At 33.2% G+C, this 18,392-nt stretch overlaps 1 protein-coding gene across 2 annotated transcripts; it reads left to right on the forward strand.

The window, feature by feature from the left end:
• Window positions 1-3,561: 3,561 nt before the first annotated feature.
• On the forward strand, window positions 3,562-17,270 carry LOC111716718 (peptidylglycine alpha-hydroxylating monooxygenase). Of its 2 annotated transcripts, none has more exons than XM_023492192.1 (12): window positions 3,562-3,645; window positions 3,859-3,959; window positions 4,111-4,201; window positions 5,450-5,503; window positions 7,131-7,248; window positions 8,297-8,382; window positions 9,545-9,628; window positions 12,741-12,816; window positions 15,072-15,128; window positions 15,346-15,425; window positions 16,027-16,257; window positions 16,447-17,270. In XM_023492192.1, exons 1-12 carry the CDS (start codon window positions 3,578-3,580, stop codon window positions 16,541-16,543), a joined length of 1,143 nt encoding a protein of 380 aa, XP_023347960.1. In that variant the 5' UTR covers window positions 3,562-3,577; the 3' UTR covers window positions 16,544-17,270. The 2 variants fall into 2 exon arrangements, with proteins under 2 accessions (XP_023347960.1, XP_023347961.1); XM_023492193.1 differs by having other exon boundaries at window positions 16,093-16,257.
• Window positions 17,271-18,392: the final 1,122 nt, after the last annotated feature.

Genomic DNA, 18,392 nt, shown 5'->3' on the forward strand with positions numbered 1-18,392 from the left:
CTATATATAATCCAATTAGCTTTAAGATATACATTTAGCCTAAAGATAAATTTCATATGAAGTTTCATCTTAAAATTCCAATGTTTTATTTCAATACCTAAAATTGACCTAAACTTACTCAAAATAATGTAAGATAGGCACCACTAGGCCCCCAGTCTGGCTCAGTTTCATTTGCCATAATACTTTTGCCATAATTACATTTGCCATAATACATTTGCCAGAAGTAGCACTTCCCAAAAATTACACTTGCCATAAGTTACACTTGCCATAATGGTTAGAATTGCCATAATTACACTAGCCATAATTAAAATTAAATTTGGTTAGAAATAACAATAATATATATATTTTTTAATTACAAATTACATACAAATTACAAATCTAATTCAGAGACAGTTCGAATTCGGGTTCGAATTCTAGCTGAGCACATTTTAATCGAACATTTCCAATATTTCACTTCTGTAAACGAAGTATTGACTACATATAGGTGTAGTTGTTGCTGTCTCAACCATTGGTTAACCCTTACTTGTGGTCTCAAAGATCACCAAAGGGTCCTCCATTGTGAGAACATGTGGAGCTGAACTTGTGTCAACTGTTCTGTTTTAAAACAATGAGAAAACTAAAGTTTTATATCTTTTTAAAAATTAGAAAATTATGAAAAAATTAATTATAGAAAGTGTAATTATGGCAAGTGTGACTCATGGCAAGTGTAACTTATGGCAAGTGTTACTTATGGCGAAGGTATTATGCCAAGTGTAATTATGACAAAAGTATTATGGCAAATGAAACTGAGCCCCCAGTCTACACAAGCTGTGGCACTCAGCCCATATTTGTGTTATTAATACATCCTAGCCCCAGAGTTAGGCCCAAAAATGTCCGATTAAAAAACGCTTTTTTTCTTACTGAAATCAAAACATTTAAATCCTTTATGACCTCAGCGCTACAGATTGATTTAATACCTCTATGATATCCTATGGAGGTCATATCCTGCAAGGATAAATTTAATATAGGGATTAAGTATTTATACTCAACTAGATATCAAGATCAAATATTCAAGATTAACAATACTTCCATACAATAATTTCCGACCATAAGTCAGTTGACCGTCAACATTGAGTGTCAATAAAACTGTAATATTATAAAGATATTTATTTTATCAATAGTTCCACAGAATATTGAACTGCTTAGCTAGTGTAATCAAATTAGAAAATTTTCCTACGTGGTTACCAAACCCCTCCCCTCAGAAATTACCCTTTTTTGAGTAATCCCCCCTCCCCCCGGTCTTATAACACTAGTTGCGCCGACGGCCATAGAGAAAGTGTCCATTAAGACCCGTTGTATTTATCTATCTATCTGCTTTACTTAAATACAAAACTTATACAATTTTTATCTTTTATTGTACACACAGAAATATAAAAGTGGATAAAAATCAAACCCATTAAAAAAAAATCTAAACAATCCATGGTTTCCAAAAAAAAATTAAATTAAAAAAAAGAAAATTGTATTTTTTAATCATCCCTGATTTCCCCTGGTTTCCCCTCATCTGAGTAAGATTAAATGGATGGTTAGCTAGACATCAATAATGGCGTAGGAAGGAAAAGTGAAATATAATATAGGATAGTTTATAAACTTTTTTTCTATAAAAGAACAGTAAAACCAATGAAAGATAAAATATATTTGTTAAGTAAGCTAGCATGAACAATAAAGAAAAGTTAACTCTATCTATCTATCTATCTATCTATCTATCTATCTATCTATCTATCTATCTATCTATCTATCTATCTATCTATCTATCTATCTATCTATCTATCTATCTATCTATCTATCTATATATCTATCTATCTATCTATCTAGTTTGTAAAGATTTTTAAACCACATTTTATCCATTCCTAATTGTTGTTATACACATTTGTTTATCCTACGTGTTATATGTTTAAAAAAAACCAACACGCATACGTGCTTATTTAATCTTTACTCACTCCTCCTTATTTCTAGTCTCATTGGTACACACGAGTATTTACAGTTAAACGCTGTAGTATGAGTAGTTCAAGTACAATTCTGAACCAGTCATCTTCACTTTCATCCTTGTCTACTCTCTCGTGTCCTTTTATTCTCATACACGTCCTTGTCTACTCTCTCGTGTCCTTTCATTCTAATACACGTCCTTGTCTACTCATTCGTTTCTTTTCATTCTCATTCACGTCCTTGTCTACTCATTTGTGTCTTTTTATTCTAATACACTTCCTTGTCTACTCATTTGTGTCCTTTTATTCTAATACACGTCCTTGTCTACTCATTTGTGTCCTTTTATTCTAATACACGTCCTTGAATAATCATTTATGTCCTTTTATTCTAATACACGTCCTTGTCTACTCATTCGTGTCCTTTTATTCTAATACACGTCCTTGCCTACTCATTCATGTCCTTTTATTCTCATACACGTCCTTGTCTACTCATTTATGTCCTTTTATTCTAATACACGTCCTTGTCTACTCAATCGTGTCCTTTTATTCTAATACACGTCCTTGTCTACNCTTGTCTACTCATTCATGTCCTTTTATTCTAATACAAGTCCTTGTCTGCTCAATCGTGTCCTTTTATTCTGATACACGTCCTTGTCTGCTCAATCGTGTCCTTTTATTCTAATACACGTCCTTGTCTGCTCAATCGTGTCCTTTTATTCTAATACACGTCCATGTCTGCTCAATCGTGTCCTTTTATTCTAATACACGTCCTTGTCTACTCATTCATGTCCTTTATTCTAATGCACGTTATTCAATGGATGTTGTTACAAAGCAATTTCTTTTTTAAAACTTTTTAAATCACGTATTTAGGAAAATGGGTCTGCTTACACAGTATACTGCACATTTCTGTGTCTCATGTTTTTTGGACTATTTAAAGTCATATCTTGAGTCTTATTGTCGTCTTCCTATTATAGACTTTTATGGTTCTCACTGTAACTCTCTGTAAGTCTTCAAAATCATGTCCTTGCCGTCTAATCCATGTCTTTACCTTCTCAATCGGGTCCTTTTTTTGTTACACGTCCTATTCACGTCCTTTTCTTTTTGTTACACCTCCTTGCCTTGTCTTTCACGTCCTTTTATTTTTGTTACACCTCCTTGCTTTCTAATTCACGTCATTTTCTTTTTGATACACTTCCTTGCCTTCTCATTCACGGCCTTACCTTCTCATTCACGTCCTTTTCTTTTTGTTACACCTCCTTGCCTTCTCATTCACGTCCTTTTATTTTTGTTACACCTCCTTGCTTTCTAATTCACGTCATTTTCTTTTGTTACACCTCCTTGCCTTCTCATTCACATCATTACCTTCTCATTCACGTCCTTTTCTTTTTGTTACACCTCCTTGCCTTCTCATTCACATCCTTACCTTCTCATTCACGTCCTTTTCTTTTTGTTACACCTCCTTGCCTTCTCATTCACGTCCTTACCTTCTCATTCACGACCTTGCCTTCTTATTCACGTCCTTGCCTTCTCAATCACATCCTTACCTTCTCATTTACGTCCTTATCTTCTCATCTTAGTCCTTTCTATATTTTTCAGATCTGAAGCTAGTTTACAAAATGATTTTAAGAACTTTTCTGTTATTGCTGAAATTCATTGATTTTACTGATTCTTTTAGAGTACAGACGTAAGAATGTTTTTTTTCTACAGTGTTCCTCTAAATTGTTACATTTTCCCTGGGAATATATCCGATATTTCCTAAATTGAAAAAAAGTTTAAGAATCGTTTGTAAAGATCTAAAATTCTGAATAAATTAATGCATCATGCTAAAACGTGTTTGAGATTATAAAAATAATAATAAGAATTATAAAAATGATAATAATAATAATAAGCTATCTAGGGAAGATTTCCCCCTGTTGATGCCAAACAGCAAACCAATTTTACCTGAAACCTATCTTTGCACAACTTTACGCCTTGATGAAAACAATACTTACTACATAGGTCAGTTGATGATACCAGAACAAAGGTCGGTTGACAAGAAAGAGATAAGTGAAATGAAGGGATCAAGTATTTATCCTCAAATTTAAAGTTTCCACAATGGATATTGAGATGAAGGGTTCAAGACTAACGATACCAACAATATTTTGTTTAGTTGGGTTTGAACCCCAGGCTGAAGAGTATAGGGCTCATCATATGCTACTCTACGGGTGTAAACAACCAGGGGAGAAGGAACCAATATTTAGGTAGAACACTGACAATCAACCAATCAATTTGATAATCAGTTAATCAATCAATTACTGAATCCATCCAGCAATCAATTAATCAATCAATACATAAATCAATCAATTAATCAATCAATAAATAAATCGTTTGTTCAACCATTTAAACAAATAAGTGTCAGTAAATAAAAGGAATTGAAATATAATTTCATGATTTACAACGTCGCCATCTAAACGATTATCTGATCAATAATACGACAGAATCAATTTTCAAAATTAGAAACAAAGATTTCTCATTCATCCTTAGTGCCGAGTCATTGGTTTAAAGGTTACTGTTGTGAATCGAATAAACTAATTTTTAAATAGAAGGTTGCTTGAATTTAGGTTTACAGTACAGTCCCTTACTTACTTACCCCTACTTTGAGCTGAAAACTTTAGAATGGTGGATATTAAGATTAATGCTTAAACTCCTGGGTTATTTTAAAATGCATTCGATATCCAAGAAAGAAGTATAAAATTTAACCAATCAGCGTGCATGTCATGTTAAGATGTACTTTAGAAAACTGGTTTTGATTTCTGGTGTTGATGGTGTCATATCAATTGAACTAAACATCGATTGAACGAACGTAAGTTTTGGATTAATGTTTATTAAGACTAATGTTCATAATGCCAAAATGTCCTTAAATATGTTTTTTAATAATTTCACATTAACATGATAAAACTTATATTTGTTTAAATGCTCTAAAAGCCGGATTGTGAACAGCTGACTTTCTCAATCGGATATTAGTCCAATCGAAATAGCATTGTTTCTGTAATTATTTGCAACTTTATACAGTAGAAATATCCAAAAAAAGGAGTATAATAAGAAAATCAAAAACGTGTACATTGGATAATCAGATTAAGCGATCGTGATGAAGGATATTTCATTCTAAAGTTTTCAGCTTTGGCCGTATATGTGAACACTGAGCATGCCCGCTTCATAACTGTAATTTTTAACAAAAATTAACGAGATATTCAATTGTTTTTCTATTTCATACATTACAAGCTTAACTGTGGGTTCTTAAATGGCTAGCGGGTATTTGCTGCAGTGACAAGGGCGGAAATTTATAGAATTTGATTGTTTTAAAGATATAAAAAGCGATATAATCCCTTCTGTGTTTCTAAGAACTCAATGAAGGATAAAACATGCAATTTTTTTGGTTAAAAGAGCAAACTTCCTAATTTTCAAAAAAAAAATCCCGAAATAAAGTCTCTATTCCATGTTTCTTTTAGTTGTGGAGAAATGGGTACTTCACTAGACGGAACTAAACGAGCCTCACCCTGCAGGTTTTTTATATTATTGGACTATATAGCACATATAATTTAGGATATTAACTACATATAACATTACTAGGCATTCAGGGCGCTTCGCGCCCATCTTCTATTTAAATTGTGAACATGTTCTTTTTGTTTACATTTTAAAACAAAGAAGAAAAACATTTTGCGGATTTAAAAAAAAACTCGCGGATTTTCAAGAATTTAAATCTTTTTACAAAATTAAAAACCTTTAATTTTAATTGTGAACATGTTCTTTATGTTTACATTTTTAACAAAGAAGAATTTTTTTTGCATATTTTAAAAAAAATCGCGGATTTTCAAGAATTTAAATCTTTTTACAAAATTAAAAACCTTTAAAACACATTTTTTAAAATTTTTTATCATTCATAAACCTTCCCTGTGGTCACGTGATGTCCCATAAAAATTTGGGCCCGATCGGTTCAGCCGTTTTGACGTTTATTGGATACAAACAAACAGACAGACAAGCCAAATTTATATATAGATTATTTTGGTTCGCAGTTTTATAAAGTAATTTTCAATTTATCGAGAAGGTTCAAGTCTTTTTAGATTTTATTTTGTCCCGAGCTTGAGCAAAGGTCAAAATATAATCTAAAAAGGCGAGAACCTTCGAGGTATCGAGAAAATTTAAGTCCAAAAACTTTATAGCACGTCGTGCCAAAATAATAGTGTTATAGAGTGGTAAGCGATTATATCAATACAATGAAGACGATTTTTTAAATTAAGTTTTGACTGTTAGCAGTTAATTTGACTGTATAACACGACCAGTACTTCTTATTGCTGTTTATAATAAAATTTACCATGAAATGAGTAAGAATGATTAAGTACACAATAGTTTCATAAAATAATATTTTGCTGACGTTTGATACTTTACACTGCACAGAGTACTTTCTAAAAATATTTTGTAATCATGTTTTAAAGATTTAAATACCACTTAACAACTATTTTTATCCAAAAATTTAACATTTTAATGAACACTAAGACGAATAGTTAAAAAACATTCAGTTTTATACAAAAAAATATGTCTATCTTTTAAATATTATTTGTTCAAATTAAAATTTTAGTACAATAATATCTTAAGGTTCTTTGCAGTTGATAATTAATAGAGTTAAAGAAAAATGTTTTTATTCAATTTTAAGGGAATTTATCAAGCTTAATTTTCTCGTTGTAGGCTGATTAAGTTACTATCGCCCCAAGTTAAAAAAGACCTATTTCTTAAAGCTTAAATGAAGCAAAGCTTTGAAGTTTAAATAATGATTGAATTGGTTTGGATTTATTTGAATGTTTGGTTATATTCATTCAATTAGGTTTATGGCATAGTTTCACGGAGCCTACCCTTCCACCAGATTTCAAAATACAGAAGGAGGACAAATTTACTAGATTTTAATCAGATTTTAATCTTAAATTATTGATCAATTATCTTAACAGTTTATTTTAACATATGAAAAAGCCGTCCTTACACTGACATTAGAATTTAAACATATAATCAAATTTTTAAAACTTTTTTTACCTATTTATATCTATCTATCTATCTATCTATCTATCTATCTATCTATCTATCTATCTATCTATCTATCTATCTATCTATCTATCTATCTATCTATCTATCTATCTGTAGATCTGGTCAGAAGATAATCTACGCCTGGGCTAAGAATGCTCCTAAGCTTGATCTACCCAAGGGGGTCGGATTCAAGGTTGGAGGTCCAGGAGCTGATGTCAAGTACCTTGTACTACAGGTAGGTCAAGTACCTCGTACTTAGGTTGGTCAAGTACCTTGTACTCAGGTAGGTCAAGTACCTTGTACTACAGGTAGGTAAAGTACCTCGTACTACTGGTAGGTGAAGTACCTTGTACTACAGGTAGGTCAAGTATCTCGTACTACAGGTAGGTCAAGTACCTTGTAATACTGGTAGGTCAAGTACCTCAAGTACCTAGTAAAACAGGTAGGTCAAGTACTTTGTAATACAGGTAGGTCAAGTACCTTGTACTACAGGTAGGTCAAGTACTTTGTACTACAGATAGTTTAAGTGCCTCGTACTACAGTTAGGTCAAGCACCTTGTAATACAGGTAGGTCAAGTACCTCGTACTATAGTTAGGTCAAGTACCTTGTACTACAGGTAGGTCAAGTACCCTGTACTACAGATAGGTCAAGTAACTTTTACTAAATGCAGGTCAAGTACCTAGTCTTCAAAAGCGATCGTTTAAAAAAATCACTAACATACTTTATGTTGAGATACGGTTTGCCGTAACTTGCATATTTGAAAAATACCTGAAAACTTTTACACAAAGTATAAAAAACGGTCTCAAATCGTTTAAAAAAACGAGCGTTTTCTGAAACGATCGTTATTCGTTTTCTAAAAGTTCAAAACGAGTGGGTCGTTTTTAAAAACACCAAACACGAAACGATCGTTTTTGAAAACGATTAAAAAACGATCGTTTAACGATCGTTTTAAAAAACGATTAACAACCATAGCTATAGGTCAAAAACCTAATATCTCGATCTTAAGGTAGCTTAAGTAACCAAAACCCGGTACTACAGCTAGGTAGGTCAAGTTCCGGGTGTCAAGTGCCGGGTACCCGGTATTTGAGGTTCAATGCTTGATCTCTCAATCTGCAGTGTATGCCCGGGCAGTGGGCACCACAAGTTATTAATTAAAATAATCCGTTCGTCTGCTAAAGAGAGAGATCAATAATTGGTCCTGAGATTCATAATCACAACATAAAGTTCTGAGTTTTCATTTCATTTCTCTTTCTTTAAAATATTAATAAAAGTTCTACTTCAGGTTCACTACGCTAGAGTTGATAAAATACCAACCGAGGGAGATACATCTGGTGTTGTACTTAAGTACACTAATATACCTCAACCCAGGTACATATCTAGTGTTGTACTCAAGTGCACTAATATACCTCAACCCAGGTACACATCTAGTGTTATACTCACGTACACTAATATACCTCAACCCAGGTACATACCTAGTGATGTACTTAAGTACACTGATATACCTCAACCAAGGTACATATCTAGTGTTGTACTCAAGTACACTAATATACCTCAACCCAGGTACATATCTAGTGTTGTACTCAAGTACACTAATATACCTCAGCCAAGGTACATATCTAGTGTTGTACTCAAGTACACTAATATACCTCAACCCAGGTACATATCTAGTGTTGTACTCAAGTACACTAATATACCTCAACCCAAGTACATATCTAGGGTTGTACTCAAATACACTAATATACCTTGACCCAAGTGAGGGTACAGTTTACAACCCTAAATATGTACTTGGGGATGGAGTAAGGCCAACCACAACAATTTCTCGTCCGAGCCACATTCTCTTTATTTTCTCGTCCTTGCCACCTCGTAATCCTCGTCCTTTCAACATTTTTTTTTCAAGTGTCTAAACCTTCGAAATAAAACTATTTTTAAGAATCGGGCCACTGGCATTATATGAAATATTGAATTTTTATAAATTGAAAAAAAAGTTTCGATTAAATTAATGTTTTCAAGTTCAATGTCCTGTTCACCTTTTTTACGCGTTTCAGTTATTCTTGGTGTAGAATGCTGCAAATAATTCAGAGTTTATAGAACTTCAATCTTTTTTGTTAATTATAGTGAAAACCATAGAACTTTACCGGGTGGTTCCTTGGGCAAATGCTTTGCTATTTATTTGATATCGCGAAAGGTTAGACATCACGGAGACAGAAGAGATTTAAATTTTACCTAAATAAAGTTTGACATCATTCTCATGGATTTGATTTGAAGATCTCAAAATGATATAATCATTGCAATACTTTAGTCCATCCATATTTTATGCCCTAACGTGGTCAGATTAAAAAAAATAGTTTTATCTTCGAGAATTGGAGACCTTAAAACACATAATGGCTCGGACGAGAAAATGAGGAGAATGTGGCTCGGACGATAAATTGTTGTGGCTGGCCTACCTACCCTCCCTAAGTACATATCTAGGGTTGTGAAATGTATAATTTCCAAAAATATAGAAATTTGTAAGCATTTGTTACATGTAAAGGAGTGCTGGAGTGTACTTTGTTGGTACAGGAGGACTTATTCCCCCACAGTCAACTACACATATGGAAGCAGCCTGTACTCTTAGGAATATATATATTTTAGCAATTAATCAATCAATAAATTCTATGCAGCTAATCAATACGAGGAACAATTGATCAATTTTAATAAATAGATTAACCAAATCAACGCATTTGATCAAATCAAGTCAGTTAATCAATTCAAGGCAGTTAATCAATTTAAGGCAGTTAATCATTCGAGGCAGTTAACAAATTTAAGGTATTTAGTCAGTATAAGGTAAAATATCAAGTTAATCAATTCAAGGCAATTAATCAAGTCAAGACAATTGATCAATTCAAGGAAATAAATCAATTCAAGACAGTTAATCAAATCAAGGCAATAAATCAATTCAAAACAGTTAATCAAATCAAGGCAGTCAATCAATTCAAGGCAATTAATCAATTCAAAGCAGTTAATAAATTCAAGACAGTTAATCAATTCAAGGCAAGTAATCAATTCAAGGCGGTTAATCAATTCAAGGCAATTAATCAATTCAATGCAGTTAATCTTTTTGAGGCAGTTAATACAATCTAGCCAGTTTATCAATTTCAGGCAATTAATCAATCAAAGACAGTTAATCAATTTAATAATCAAGTAATGAGTCAATTTAATAATCAAGTAATTAGTCAATTTAATAATTAAGTAATGAGTCAAATATTCAAAAAAATATTTTATTTAATGTTTAATCTGAAGTATTTGAGTTGAAAGGATGGTTAAAGCTTTGTTTAGATATTTCAAAAGAAATTTAATATGAACGATGTTTTTCAAAAACAACCTTTATCTTTTTAAATAAAAATAGATTTCTTCCCCCCCCCCCCATTTATTTTAACATCTGAAGCAAATTTTTCATAAATTAAAATAGAAATCAAACGTTCATCTTGACTTTTGCTATACATATCTTTAAAAGTATGGGGAGGGGGGTGGATTTTATCATAATTATCAATTTTTTCCTTTTTTAGTTGGAAATCATATATTCTGCTTTCTTAGAGACTTAATTTAATCTTGATATCGTCATGTTTTAAAAGGTTAGGTTGTCATAATAGTCTCATTCTTTGTGGGTGACCCTGCATAGTCCATATTAAGCCACCGAATTATATATTTCATAATTGTCTCAACATTACCTGTAACTTAATATTCAATTTGGTGTTAACCTCCTAAAATATAAGTATTGAACCCTTAATTAAAAAGTCTTGTTTATTTAATTACTTTAATTTCCCGGAGGCCTAATGAGGTTTAGGACCTCCCAATCTCTCCTGTATGGTTCCAAAACACCCTGGGGCCTCGTACACTCTAAACTCTGTATTAATTATAAATAAAATATAGAAGGAATCACATAGAAAATCCTGAAGAACTCAGAAACATCTAGATAATTAATTTGATTATAGCAATTTTTATCGATATTATCAAGAAAAAGTGGACAGTAACAGCCTATAGAATGTATGAAAATTAACAAAGCAGTTGAGTCTTTGCCACAAACTCTGATTTTCTAATTCCTATAACTTTGTAACCCAATAACTGTGTATGCCTTAGATATTTCAAACTATGAATTCAATTGGATCAAATAATCGAAGTTAGAAATATCAAAGGTTCAAACCATTAGCTTGCAAAGACATGAGGATTGGAAATTGCAGAGGACCCAACTCTACTCCATTCAATAGAATATCAAGCATTCAATAGAATATCAAGTATAGAAGACCCCGCTTTGCTCTATTCTACAGTATAATAGTATAGAAGACCCCGCTCTACTCTATTCTACAGTATAATAGTATAGAAGACCCCGCTCTGCTCTCTTCTACAGTATAATAGCTCTACTCTATTCTACAGTATAATAGTATAGAAGACCCCGCTCTGCTCTCTTCTACAGTATAATAGTATAGAAGATCCCGCTCTACTCTATTCTACAGTATAATAGTATAGAAGACCCCGCTCTACTCTATTCTACAGTATAATAGTATAGAAGACCCCGCTCTACTCTATTCTACAGTATAACCAGTATAGAAGACCCCGCTCTACTCTATTCTACAGTATAAAAAGTACAGAGGGGCCAGCTCTACTCCATTCTACAGTATAACAAGTATAGAGGGCCCAACTCTACTCTATTCTACAGTTTAACAAGTATAGAGGGCCCAACTCCACTCTATTCTACAGTATAACAAGTATACATGGCCCAACTCTACTCTATTCTACAGTTTAACAAGTATACTGGGCCCAACTCTACTCTATTCTACAGTTTAACAAGTATAGAGGGCCCAACTCCACACTATTCTACAGATTAATAAGTATACAGGGCCCAACTCTACTCTATTCTACAGCATAACAAGTATACAGGGCCCAACTCTACTCTATTCTACAGTTTAACAAGTATAGAGGGCCCAACTCCACTCTATTATGCAGAATAACAAGTATACAGGGCCCAACTCTACTCTATTCTACAGCATAACAAGTATAGAGGGCTCAACTCTACTCTATTCTACAGCATGACAAGTATAGAGGGTCCAACTCTACTCTACTTTACAGTTTAACAAGTATAGAGGGCCCAACTCCACTCTATTCTACAGTTTAACAAGTATACAGGGCCCAACTCTACTCTATTCTACAGTTTAACAAGTATAGAGGGCCCAACTCCACTCTATTCTACAGTATAACAAGTATAGAGGGCCTAACTCTACTCTATTCTACAGCATAACAAGTATAGAGGGCCCAACTCCACTCTACTTTACAGTTTAACAAGTATACAGGGCCCAACTCCACTCTATTCTACAGTTTAACAAGTATACAGGGCCCAACTCTACTCTATTCTACAGCATAACAAGTATAGAGGGCCCAGCTCTACTCTTTTCTAAAGTATAACAAGTGTGTAGAGGGCCCAGCTCTTCTATATTCTACAGTATAACAAAGATAGAGGGCCCAGCTCTACTATATTCTACAGTATAACAAGTGTAGAGGGCCCAGCTCAGAATACTCATGAGGATTAAGTAATGGTGTAACTTTAACCATTCACGATCTTCAGAATCAGCAGGAGGACTAAATTAATTCAATTAAACAAATTTAATTATTAAAAGTTAATTTCTGAAAACTGAGGCCTTAACTCTAAAATAATGTTTTTAAAAAAACTACCAAAAAAATATATATATATGCAGAGAAAACCTTGAAATTCATCCATTTGCCTTCAGAACCCACACTCATTCATTGGGCAGGGTTGTTTCAGGATGGAAGGTAGATATGTAAAATACCATATATTAGTTTGAGAATAGTATCTCTAGTATATCTATGAATACCATATATCAGTTAGGATAGTATACTCTATATCTAGCATATCTTTGGAACCAGTATCTATCCAGGTACAGTTCAGTTTCACTTTGCTATCAATGTTTAAACTTAAACCTAGACACAATCTCGTTAACTATTAACGCCACTACCACTGAGCGCGATCTCGTTAGCTATTGGTGTCAAAATGGACACTAGCTATTAATCAAGGTCTACATGCCTAGCTATTAAGCTCTTAATCGAGCTCTAAATGCCACACAGGGACACAAGCATAGCTATCAAAGAAGCTATTAATCAAGCTCTAAATGCCACACAATGACACAAGAGTAGCTATCAAGTTCTTAATTGATCCGTACCAAATACAGAGGTAGGATCTCTGCCCAAATGTTTCAACGAGTACGCAATACTTTAATCAAAGCTGAGTTTCTATATTAAATAACTATATTTCTTTAGTTGTTATATATTGCATAGGTGAGCAATCACAATATGGGTATGAAAGAGTTATTATATATCTACGTTCATTGATTGGGTTAATCTCAATACATGATTTACTAATGGGCACATCTAGCTATATAGACAATATACAACGTAACCAAGAGGAAGTATTCAAATGGTGCATGAAGATAGAGACTCATCTGAGGAACTATGAACGGGAAACAATCCCAAATGAAGATATAAAGAAGATGCTGCAGTCCTGCATCAATATACCAACAAGGAGACACATAATACCATTTTTCCCCCATAGGATTAGCATTTGGAAGATGTGAAAAAGGAGTTTTTTTTTCACAGAAATGTTGAACAGATTCTCGCAAGAAAAATATGAGGAAAACCAGAAATATGAATTATTAGACAGGAAACAGGAGAGACAGGAGGATAATAAAGGATAAAATGTTGGACATAGAGAATTATACCAGAAACAGGAATTCTTAGACAAGAAACAGAAAAGTAGTGAAGACACCACAGAATAATATGCTGAAATTATGGGTAAAAGCATACAGTCCAGAAAACAGAATTAATAGATGAAGTGATCAAGGGATTGTATGAGGAAGAGTTGAAGGAGAAACCCCAACAGGAAAAAGAAATAAAAGCAATATTAGAATATAAATATAATTATAATTATAATATAAATATAAATATTTTCAGACAAATATCAGAGATCATAAGGTGGGGGAAACACAAAAAGTTAGTAAAAAACCAGTATCTTGTAATAATGCAGACAAAGAAGAAAAGACATCAAATGATTGCTGAGACAAGGAGCCTGGTGGTATGAAAATTTAAAGAAACATTTTCTAAAATCCAGACAAATGTTGGAAACCTGATACACTTCTTTATGAAGACGAATATAGGGAAACCCTTGGATCAGATGATGTTAATCAAGAGGAAAGAGAGGATTAAGATTTGAGAGATACTTCCGAAAACAATGATGAAGAGACCACTTACAATAACACATCCTGAAATCTTTCCTTGCTCCAATCAGTTCCCTATGATAGTAGAAACCACTAAGATCAGATCACAATCCTGTATACCCCTGACAGGCTCCAATTGTGGGAGGATTTGTAATTATGTCTATTAACTTTAACTTGTATATACCTTAAATACATTAGTTAATATAGAAACTCCACTTTGATTACAGTGTTGAGAGTAATTTGAGTCCTCGTTGAAACATACAAGCTGATATCATGCCTAGGTATTTGGCATAGATTGAATAAGAGCTTGTTTGATAGCTATGAAAGTCCCTGTGTGACATTTAGAGCTCAATTAATAGCTTTTTGATAGCTACGCTTGTGTCCCTTTGTGACATTTAGAGCTTGATTAATAGCTTGTTTGATAGCTACTCTTGTGTCCCTGTGTGACATTTAGAGCTCAATTAATAGCCTATTTCATAGCTACACTTGTGTCCCTGTGTGGCATTTAGAGCTAACAAAATCCAGCCCAGTGGTAGTGGCGTTGATAGTTCACGGGATATTAGCTATGTCAATCGTGTCTTGGTTGAGGCATTGATCAATTAATTGCTAGTGTCCGTATTGACATAGATAGCTAAGAAGATCGCGCCCAGTGGTAGTGTCGTTGATAGTTCATGGAATTGTAGCTGTATGGATTGTGTCTTGTTTAACTTTGATAGCGGATAAGTAGTGCCTGGACTGATACAGTTCTGGATGAAGTTTTAAGAGTATGGCATTTTCTACATGGATATTATATATTAGGTTGGGAAGGGGATGGAGTGGACACTGATTGGTAAAAAGGATCCTCAGTTACCACAGGTCAGAGCTTTAAATCATAGAAGGCCGGGTAGGGGAGGGGGGGGGGGGTTGTTGAGTGGGGGATAATGGGATTTTATTTTGGTGGAAGATTTTATGTTAGAAATATTGTTTTTTATTATTTTGTAAAGAATTCCATTACTGTTTTATCAAATTCAGAAAAATTGCAAAAAAACCCTTTTTTAAAATTTAGAATTCTATAATGGAATTCTGATTTCAGATGTTTTATCCGGTTGAGAATACTTTAACATTGAACAAAGGAGACACTGTTGCAGCTCGTTGCACAATGGTCAGCTACAGGTACAGTACAGTACAATATATTGGTTGGTTGGTAGAGTGTAGTACAACACAGTTTAGGACAGTACATTATAGTGGTTGGATATTGGTATAGTCCAGTACAATACAGTACAGGACAGTACAGTCTAGCATATTACAGTAAATTTCAGAACAGTACTGTAGAGTACAGTACAGTTCTGTACTGCACTGAGGTAAGAGTTACAGGTACATAGACCTTCATGTACATACAAAGAGCTTTGTTCAGTAGGTAATTCCAGGTACATAAATCTTTATGTACATTTGGTGAACCTTGTACTGTGGTTTGTTACAGGTACATAAGTATTCATATACATATAATGAACCTTGCTCAGTGATTATTTGTAGGTACATACAAATTCATGTACGCAGACCAGGCTATACATATCGAAAACTATACAGTGGTGGTTATATATAATAAGAACATTGATATAAATCATATAGTATACAAAGACTAGCATTTAAAGATGAAATGCCATTTCCCTAATTTTAATTCGTTTAAGATTCGTTTAAAAGTTTTCATCTCTAAATAGGTCTGGGTAGGAGCTACGGATGAAGATGAAATGTGTAATTTCTACATTATGTATAGGTCTCGTATAACCTGGGTAGGAGCTACGGATGAAGATGAAATGTGTAATTTCTACATTATGCATAGGTCTCGTATAACCTGGGTAGGAGCTACGGATGAAGATGAAATGTGTAATTTTTACATTATGTATAGGTCTCGTATAACCTGGGTAGGAGCTACGGATGAAGATGAAATGTGTAATTTCTACATTATGTACTGGGTCAGCGGAGATAAAATACTCAATAATGAAGTGTAAGACAAAATTTTCATTTTTTTAGCTTTTTTGAAAGCACAAAAAGCAGACCACACCTTGAAAATGCAAAAACCAGAAGTATTTTGTGGCAAATGATGCAAGAATTTTGTGAAATTATATTCAGGATTGATTGCCACAGAATATTTTAAAGATGAAAGACTGTCTTCAAATTGTCTCTGTTATTGCAGGTGTAGATCAATGGGTCCTCCTGTATACTCCTGGTCCGGTTGGTTGGTTGGAGGAGGACTTAGTAATATACCACAGGACGCATCTTCATTGGAATAGAATACAGAGAACACTTTATTATTGGAATAGAATACAGAGAACATGTTATTATTGGAATAGAATACAGAGACACTTTATTATTGGAATAGAATACAGAGGGTGCATCATCAATGGAATGGAATACAGAGGACGGATCATCAATGGAATAGAATATTTAAGAGGACATTGTCATTGGAATAGAATACAGAGGACACTTTATAATTGGAATAGAATACAGAGGACACTTTATTATTGGAATAGAATACAGAGGACACTTTATAATTGGAATAGAATACAGAGGATACTTTATTATTGGAATAGAATACAGAGGACACTTTATTTTTGGAATAGAATACAGAGGACACTTTATTATTGGAATAGAATACAGAGGACACTTTATTATTGGAATAGAATACAGAGGACACTTTATTTTTGGAATAGAATACAAAGGACACTTTATTATTGGAATAGAATACAGAGAACACTTTATTATTGGAATAGAATACAGAGGACACTTTATTATTGGAATAGAATACAGAGGACACTTTATTATTGGAATAGAATACAGAGGACACTTACAAAATAAACCAAAGGTCGCTTTTTGGAATAGAGTCTAAAGCTCTCAATGTTACGGTTTAACCAAATTTTTTTTTGTCATACTAGGTATGCAATTGTTAAATTTTGTTTGAGATATTTATGTTGTAAAATTTCGGTCATTTTTTAATTTGAAATATATACTGCACTCTTTTGTTATTCTAATTAACTATAACACTGACTGTAAGTGATGCATATATGTTTCCAAAAATGGGTTTTCTAATCAAATTAATCTCGGCAATTTGAAATTATTCGAACAGAAAACATAAACAACACTTGGCGAACAATTATTGAAAACAGTGGATCGTATTAATATTAATTATGTTTTTGAAGATTCAGAAAAGTTTGAATTTTATTTTTATAATCCTTCTTTCTTTATCTCAAGAAACAGAAATTAAATTTAAAAAGTTAATATTCAGATAAGTTTGAGTTTTTCTAGAAAATATTTCCAAGAGTTGCAGTTGTAGAAGGACTACAATACTTTCGTTTTTCAAGACATAATCTAAAAATATCTATACAATATGCATATATCCAATTCCAGGGCAATTTAAGCCGAATTTAAGTAGAAATAAATCCAACCATTAAAAAAAATTGAATCTGATTACCATTTTTTTAATAACAAAAAATCATTCTAGTTCTGAAGATTTAGTATTTGAGTGCGCTGACATTAATTAAATTAATTTCAATTAAGTTTAATTATATTAGTTAAACTGGAGACAATATATCTCCACCAGCCTTAAACTCAAACCAGAAATAGGTAAAAGGTTTAATTTTTACAATTTGAGGAAGACATTCGATATTTCAAGTTAAAAATGAGACATTTTATCGATTGAATTGCGTTTTTAGAATGTGTAAAAGTCAAGTTATAGCCAAATATTTATTTATAAATATAAAGACGATATCAAAGAAGCGTTATGTATATGTGATTTATGTGTAAAGTAGTAATCCCTATTAGGGTTTCCATTCGCAAAACTGTTGCGCAATTTTTGCGGAACGAAACGCAAAATTTTTCTTTCTTTGCGCATCTGTTTTGCGCGAAGAAACAACAATTTGCGCAATCATTCGCAAAAGTCATTTCGCGCAATCATTCGCAAAAGTCATTTCGCGCAAAATTTCCCTTTTCCGTTTTTGCGAAACTCAAGTTTTGCGCAATTCTGCAACTAGAGTTTTGCGCAATTTCGCAATTTTGTAAAAATCAAACGGTTGGTGACGGTGTGTGTTTCCTAGAATTCAATTCTTCCAGTGCTGGAAGGTTTTGTACCAAAATCCGAAACAG

The sequence above is a fragment of the Eurytemora carolleeae genome, unplaced genomic scaffold, assembly GCF_000591075.1.
Source record: "Eurytemora carolleeae unplaced genomic scaffold, Eaff_2.0 scaffold2153, whole genome shotgun sequence".
In the NCBI taxonomy this organism is placed as follows: Eukaryota; Metazoa; Arthropoda; class Copepoda; order Calanoida; family Temoridae; genus Eurytemora; species Eurytemora carolleeae.

Bases quoted from the DNA above. Each gene is read 5' to 3' on its own strand.
- LOC111716718 (XM_023492192.1), top strand. From the start codon at position 3,578: ATGATTTTAAGAACTTTTCTGTTATTGCTGAAATTCATTGATTTTACT. The intron at 7,249-8,296 runs GTAGGTCAAGTA...GTTCTACTTCAG, and splicing joins TCAAGTACCTTGTACTACAG to GTTCACTACGCTAGAGTTGA. The intron at 15,426-16,026 runs GTACAGTACAGT...CATTATGTATAG, and splicing joins TGCACAATGGTCAGCTACAG to GTCTCGTATAACCTGGGTAG.